The following is an 8,192-nucleotide window of genomic DNA, read 5'->3' as shown; positions in this document are numbered from 1 at the left end:
TTTATACTACACGGTATAGCTTTATCTTTTTATCTAAACCCAGTTTTTTTAACTTTCATTTATTCACAGAAATACCTCTACATAAGACTTGTCATAAATAGCAGTTCTCTGCTACTCCACTAGATGACGACAAGACATCAAAACAAACCGATGGAGCGCTGCTGCAACCTGAGCCCTGCGCTTAGCAACCACGTTGCTCCACATCGACAGCGTAAAGTGGAAAAATAGTCGCAAACACACCCAAATTTATATGATAAATATATTTGGCCCCGTAATACACGATTATTGCCTTCTATGATAACAAGTTGAGCACGCCAAAAAAGAAACACGAAACTGCACTTTAGTCCTAAATGTATTTCACTTGGTTGGAAGGATTTTTGAGCTGGTTGCTGTAATGTATGATGTATCCGGTTCCCCTACCAAAGGAAAGGCTCTGTTTTTATTTCACCCAAAAATTCATTTTAAAGCATGGGTAAGCACGACATTTTAAAAGCAGTTGTTGCAATAATTCATTCGCAACCGCATTTTCCCGTTTTATTAAACCAGTAACACTAGAAACAAGCTAGTGACAATACGAAACATTCTATTTTCTTGTAATTGTCAGCTTCAATGCATTCCTGTCGTAGCCATATTTGTGAGGTTTTTTTCATTCTTGTCCTTTTATTTTGCAATAAACGTACTCTGACCGGAAGTTGCCGTCGGTTGAATCGACGGTGTCAACGCCGGCAGCTTGACGCAGTTCCAACAACTCTCCGGACGACGTCAGTGACAGTTGGGTCCTTCGCTGCTCAGGTGAGAGGTTTTCAGTTTCTCGACGGTTTTATTTGCGCATTATCAGGTATCCATGTTCTCTTTCCAATTAAACGCCTGTAGCCGCGCGGGGGTCTCTGTTACGTGAGGAGGAGGAAGGACGAAAAAATAAAAATAGAAATAGGCTTTTTTTTTTGACAGCTAGCTTTGAGCTAACTCTAGCTTGGTCAGGTAAGGTCGACTGAAACCGTTAAAGTTACTGTTTGGCGAGGATAACGGAGGGCGTTGTTCCGCGGTCTCCGGTTCGGCAGCTTTGCGTTTACCCGCTAGCACACGAAAGAAAGGGACATTATTGACGGCGTGTGTTGTTTTTCCTTTCTTCCCCCGTGCGGTTTTGAACCGCAGTCCGTCTCCTCTCGGAGCCCGCGGGGCAGCGCACAGCGCACAGGGAGCAGCGGTGCTGCCGGTGTTTGGTCGTGGCTGTCGGCGTGTTTGGCGCCTGCGTGATCGGTAAACGCTAATTGCCTGCGTGTTGTTTTCGTTCACAGTGCAAACGCTGCTGGGGAAAACCCTCTGGAAGAGCCTGTTAAGTGGAAGTACACAGGCCCGGCTGCGCCGAGTCCTCCCTGGGAACTGCACGGTTTGTCCTCCGCCATGGAATAATTCTCGGGACAGTTTTTTTTTCTCTTCTGCCTCGGCACGTCTGCCATCCATCTTTGGATCGCATCCGAAGGAGTGTTGCATCTTGCGGGAGAGTCGTGATGCTGAGCGTCGGAGGTCGGCGGCGGAGAGCATGAGGCGGACAGGGAAGTGACCTCGGTGGACTCTACGGCCTGAGGGAGCCGCTCACTGGCACCATGGCATCCAAGGAGAGACTGTACGAGGTCTGGATGCTCTACTGCACCAAGGTGAGTCACGCACACACACACACGCACACATGGTATTATTATGGAGTCTAGTGTTACTAGCTGTTTGTTTAATAATAGATGAAGCATATATGCAGTGGCAGACTAGTCATCACTAGTAAGTAAAATCAAAAGCTTGTATTTTATTAAACCCAAGTCAATGATATCCATTATTTTGTGGCATCGTTTTGCATCTTTTAATACCCCATATTACCCTTTTTAGGATGCCTCTCTAACAGCATATTACAGGACTCTAAAACGCTCCGTTTAACGTTAATTGATAGGGGACAAATGAGACTTATGATTAGGTAATTAACTCACAGATGTGCCCGGGATTACAGGGAGTTTATTTTTGGGCTGTGGTCTGACAGGAACCTACATCACATTGCTGCTGAATAAATAATACCACTCCCATTAACTCTCATATCCAACAGTTAATGCGCTACGTGGTCTTCTCAGGCTGTAGAAATCACGGCAAGCTGGAGATGGTTTTGTAATGTACCGCTGCAGTGACCGGGGCAGTGCCATGTAGCATTCTGCTTTGTTGTTTTCTCTACAGCGAAGATGAATGAACAGCACTCAGTGCAGAGACAGCACCCCTTGAGTCAGCTGTTGGCTAGATTTAATTCACTCTGCGATAAAGCATGCGCGCATCACGGCGTCCAATCAAAACGGCCCGTCTGAGCCGCTCCTCACGTGAGCTTTCCCACTGTAATCCCTCACAGCCACACACACAAACACACACGCTGCACGGCCCTCTGAGGTATCCCTGAAAAGAGAAAGTGTGTTTGTTTTTTTTTGCTTAAATGCTGACACAAATAGAATATGTAATGCCAGGAGTACGGGTGTTTGGGGCTTACAACAGAACACGCTGCTGCTCGTCACAGCCACTCGTGAAAATGCCAGCAATTTCCTTCGAGCACACACGTCGCATTTTTTCCCGGGAGGCGTGTGTCCTTGCATTGACTAAGCATCACACTCGCGAGGAGGGGGATAGTTTAATTTTGTACTGGCCACGAGCCGAGGGTCCGCCGGGGCCGATATCTCCCTCTGCTCGGGGCCAAGGAGAAGCCCGGAGAGAGAATCATTTCAATCCACACGTGTAGCTGCCTGTCTTCCTCCCCCATGCAGCCGAATAGTCAGGTCCTGCTTGACGGAGTGGCTCCGCAATAAATATGTGCACGTATATGTGTGTGTTAGGGTTGCTGGGAGATGTTGGCAGCGATGTGGACCTGCAGTCACGTGGCTTTAATCAGATGAGGAATGCTGGTGTGAGACCCCCTTTGTCCCACCGACGGGTCAATCGTTCCACAACTGACCTCAGCCCTCACCTCTGTAGTCATACTCCATGTGCATTCGTGATCATCGGTTATTGACATCTTCCGTCCTAATGCTGAGCACGGGATTGGCTCAACAAGGCATATTTAAGCAGAGCACAAAGAATAGCTATTTAAAGTGCATCACATAATTTGGTTTGATGACTTGAGGGGCACATTATTTCTCACGCTTGCCATCTATCTGTGTAATGATTGTCAGAGGTTAACACTTGCACTGTTCTCTCAGAGGATTATACCGTCCGCATTGCATTGCTGACACCAGAAGCTTCAGATGTGATGCCGTGGTTAATGTTGGTAAGCAGGAGTAAACAGTGCATCGAATTGTCTTCCTAACGGAGTAAAATGACCAGGAAGAAGGGTAAGTGGTCGCCATGATGAGAGCTGTTTGAATTCTCTAATGCTTTGGAAGGGAGCTTCAATGCTTCCCTACTTAGCTCCTTTTGCATATGAACCACTGGACCCTCCTTTACAAAAGGAAAGGAGATAATCACGTCCCACAATTCCTTGCGGCAGCAATATTTGAATAGTATAGACGTATCATTCGTTCACGAGAAATAACGATCATGAAAGAGAAACGCAGATCATTTAAGTGACCTTGTTAATAAAGTACTACTTTGAACCTGGTTGTTTTATGTCGTCTGAATGACTCCGCACTTCTTTGTAATCCATCTTTGGAGAAATTGTAGTTTCGCCGCTGCTGCCGGACGTCACTAACAAGTGTCTCGTCCCGTCGCATTATAACTAGTAGCTTAGTGAAAGCAGGTTCGGATTCACTAAAAACCACAGCAGTCTTTTCCTAGCTCCTCATGAATCCTCCCAACCATCTCACCTTGACCCTGTGATGTTTTCTACAGAGGTTAGAGTTTAGGAATAGATGCCCAGCGTTGCTTCTCAGAGTTGATGAAGGCTGAGAGGTCATAGCTGACGGCGGAGGCCGTTGGGTAACCGGCGGCCCCCCTAAGCCGCCCGCCGCTTGTTCGTGCAGGAACGTCGTCTCCAAAGGCACAGGACCAACAACGCCATCGCGCTCTCTAAAAGCCTTTTTCTGCTGCAGAAAAAACACTTTTAATTCCTGACCGAAGGGCTTTAGCACCGAGCACAGACTTTTTAATTGTCCACAAACAGGGATTTCTGGTTAAGAGTTACTGAACCGCCACCCTCTGCCTTCCGTCACCCCAGTAGTCGCCTTTTCATCTGGAATCAGAGAAATTACAGTCTTTTGCATAAGCCCCATGCCCTCATGACAGGCAGAATAGTGAGAGGGAGGAGATGAAAACATAAGGGGGGGGGATTGAAGGTGGGAGAAGAGCAGTTGGAGCTGGAGAAGGAGAGAAGTGCCATGGTTTCACATATTTGCTCAAGTAGATTACTCGGGTCTTTTCCCCGGCCTGCTGACTGGTTGCTAGTTACAGTCTAATCGCTGTTGTCACGCGCACAGCCGCACACGCACGCACACAATTCCTTACAGAGTTAACACAAGTCCACACAGTCAGGCTTTGGTGCAGGTATGCAAAGTTTGTTCCCGTGGGCTCGCTTTCTTTTCTCAACGCCGCTTACTGCGCTCCTCATCTCGCTTCTGAATTAATTCTTTCATTTTCTATGTCTGCGCTATGAATAAATATGGAATAACACTGATGTCACCAACACAGTGCATCATCATGTGGTTTCCACTCCTCCCACCGGCTGCTTTAAATACACCCGTTGACAGTGACGTCATGGACCGGTGGACTCGTCGCTCTCTGGTTTTTCTTTTCTTTTCTTTTTTTTCTTCCTTTTTTACTTTGCGGTTTCCAGTGACTCTTTGCCAGGTCACTCATAGCCGGCCCAAACTAAGAAGAAGACCAACTGTCCAGCTGGTTGAGCCTACTGGACGTAGATCAATCCATCAAGTCATTTCTGTCCGTGCATTTCCTTCCCCTTTAAAAGATTTGCGAGACATATCCACTATGTCATCAGGCGGCGAGACATTAAACACTGTGGTCGGGACGCTATGAGTCGGTATGATAACACATCACATATCAGAGTCTGCGCTTCTGTCGCAGGTCAACAAGCATCTCTTCTTTTGCTCTCATTTAAACGAATAAAGCACGTTAATGTGTCACCAGTGACCTTGTTTCCGGAGGTCAGCGTGAACAAATCAGTGGGAGTGTGATGTAGTTGCTTGGCATAGGGCCTGATGTGTGTGTGTGTGTGTGTGTGTGTGTGTACATATATGTTTACACACACACAGAGAGGCATGTGATCTTCTTATAGGCCTTGTCTGCGCAGATGATTGTTAAGAATGGGGACAAGTTGACTGTTGTTGAGTTAGGATTCCTGCTTATACGTCGAGATCATAATCTGTGTGTCGGGCCAGCAATACAGGCCATGGATAAACGGAGCCATGCAGAGCAGGGTGTGTCCCTGCTTGCCACAGTCCAAAACCCTCAATGGGCATCTGTGCTCTGAGAGCTGCTGCCTAAAAGAGACATTCATTCAGACGTGGGCGCACACACACACCCACACAGTCCTTCAGTCACCCAGTCACCGCTACTGGCGTGCTCACTTGAGAGTGAAGCCGCTGCCATAAATCATCATCTAATTATCCGGAGCCAACGATGGACATAAAGACAATACAGTTGCTAAACTCAAGAACAGATTTTGCAGCAGGCACAAATTAACAATGTTTCCCTACTGTAGTATGTAATTCATGACACAGATGAAGCACACAGGCGACATGCTGCGCTCTCCCAGCAGAACATATTATTCACACGCCGCTAATTTTGGATTTCAGATGGATCTCACTCATGCGCACACGCACACACACACACACACAGAGACACTCCGATCAGCATCGCCGGTTTGTTCTGATGACCTCATAGGCATTGCAGAGAGCTTCCTGCGTCCCTCTGGCTGATTCAACACTGTGACACGCAGACAGAAGCCCTCTCCTACTCTGTCACCACATGGCAGTGCTATCCTGAGAGAACCCAGTTTTTCCATTTGTTCTGTGTGTGTGTGTGTGTGTGTGTGTGTGTGTGTATTTTTTCTTCTCTCTACTTTCAAGCTCTAATCTGCAAATGATTCCATCTACGACTCTCTAAGTAGGGGATTGTATAAATCGGATTTTCAGGTGCGCACTGTTTTTGCAGCCTCCAGGTGTGAATGGCTACAAGGCAGGAAATTAAAGTACCTACATCACAAGTCCAAATTCAAGTCCAATCACAATAGAGCCATTCAATAATGCTGTGAACCCGCAGTGGTGCAGTGTGTTCTCGTCCTCCATCTGTCTCTTTGTCTCCGAGGGTTGCTCAATAGAAATGTGATAAGTCTGTTTCAAAGTTGCTGGCTTCTTAGGATGACAGACTAATGTGAGTGTTTGGAATGATGTTTCCTGGAAAATTCATGCTATGTGTCTCAGCTTAAGGAATTGCAATGTCAGCCTCGCACTTCTTTTCATTGCTATGAACACAACTTGCCCAGTGTGGCCCAAAAGAGTGAAACAAACTATACCGCCGAATGCACAACATACATTGCCTGGTGTTAATCTGCCGCTGCCACCTCTTTAGCCCTCCTTGACCTAGATGGCTCACCCCAAAGTCTTTATGTCTGGATCCTCTGGTGTGGGCGTGTATTCCTGTATGATGAATTAATAATGCTTTCTAAACTTCACCCATAAGGGTCCCTCAGCAGGCTACACAAGTTGCACTTTTCACTGATATGTGCTTATTCTCCCAGGCATCAGTAAGAGGCCTTTTGGGACTGTTACGGTGCTACCGAAGCCGTTTTGACACACAAATGGCTTTGAGGATATTCGTGCACTAGGAACTGTTTACGATTGCATGTCCGTCCTTTACCACCCGGCGGGCCGAACCACACGCCACCGCCATCCGTCCCTCTCGGGGCATTGGTTCAGGAATGTAGGAAATGCGGGTTTGACCGGCTGCTCGAAATCCCTCCCCAGAATGCAGCCGAGCTCGTTCTCGGCTGCGACAGGTGCCTGTTTGAGCCTCCACGCCCCGAAGAGAGATAAGAGACACGCGCTTGCACCTGAAACATTCCTGCTGTCCTGCGTTTGTCACGCTTGGGTGGCAGCTTCATACACCTCTTTACACAGTGTTTGGTACACACTGCAGCTCGTCTCACTAGTTCCGTTTAACCTTGCCCTACTTAATCTGGAATGTATAAGTCTGTTTAGGTATGTTGAAGCCATGGAAAAACATTGCCCCCAGCATTTGAAGGATGCGTTCATCTTTCACATTCAGAGGGATAATAAAACGCCATTTTTTTTTTTTTTCTATTAGAAGTTACAGACGACACACACACACACAAAACTGACTCAACCGTACTGCAGACAAGGCCTGTCAGCTGAAAATTGATATACTTTAACCATGACAGCTTTTGTCAGCAAAGGCCACTAACTCTTTTGTCCTCTCTCTCCCTGTGTCCCTCCCCCTGTCTGTGACCCTCCCTCACCTCACTCCTTCTTTCTCCCTGTCGTTCCATTTCCCAGAGGGATCCGGATTACCTGAAGTTATGGCTGGAGGTTTTCATCAGCTCCTACGAGCAATGCCTGGATGTGGACTTTGAAAAGCCTCTGTCGAGGTAACGCGTTACAAACATATTGGAATAGTAGGAACAAAAACTACCGTTGATGACGGCAGAAACCCAGTTCCTCTTCTGTTTGTCCAAAACTCACTGGAAATGTAAACGCAACATGCGTGTAAAAGAATTCATACCTGAGGAAAACCCCAAATATGCCACTTGTTGTGTTTCCCTGTCTCCAATACATCCCATACCCTGATTACTCCGACCCCCGTGAATAGACTTGGACAAAACATCTTTAGTTTTCTAGCTCCGCACTACCCCTCCTGGTTTCCGTCATGCCACAGCGTGACCTCGTACCGTGCACAGCTGCTTCACCCAGAATAGCCCACCTGATGCTTTCATGCGGCGCGGTCACACAACTTAAAGCCCAGATATAAGGAAAGTCTGTTGATACCCCGTCACATTTTCTTTATCAGGGAGAGAGCCATGTTCTCTCTCTGCTCTTTTCCCCCTCTTTCTCTCTCCTTCCTTTCCTCTGCAGCTGCCACATCTGTCCCACTTTTCCCATCGACAATGTTTTTTTCTAGAAAAGAATGCCTGAAAGCTGCGGCGTGTGTGCGTTTGTGTGTGTGATCGAACGCAGAACTCTGTCAAGCTGTCCTTGTGGACGCTG

General features: G+C 47.2%; 1 protein-coding gene across 4 annotated transcripts in view; it reads left to right on the top strand.

Moving 5' to 3' along the window:
• The first annotated feature begins 732 nt into the window (after positions 1-732).
• Positions 733-8,192, top strand: part of nbeal1 (neurobeachin-like 1) — a 32,494-nt gene continuing 25,034 nt past the window's right edge. For all 4 annotated transcript variants that reach the window (XM_040193875.2, XM_040193894.2, XM_040193884.2 and 1 more), the window contains exons 1-3: positions 733-792; positions 1,299-1,658; positions 7,485-7,576. In XM_040193875.2, coding sequence (XP_040049809.2) covers positions 1,608-1,658; positions 7,485-7,576 — 143 coding nt within the window. In that variant the 5' untranslated portion in view covers positions 733-792; positions 1,299-1,607. The remainder of the gene's footprint in view (positions 793-1,298; positions 1,659-7,484; positions 7,577-8,192) is intronic.

This window comes from Gasterosteus aculeatus, chromosome 1 (assembly GCF_964276395.1).
Source record: "Gasterosteus aculeatus chromosome 1, fGasAcu3.hap1.1, whole genome shotgun sequence".
Classification (NCBI taxonomy): domain Eukaryota; kingdom Metazoa; phylum Chordata; class Actinopteri; order Perciformes; family Gasterosteidae; genus Gasterosteus; species Gasterosteus aculeatus.
This window is presented reverse-complemented; position numbering and strand designations above follow the sequence as displayed.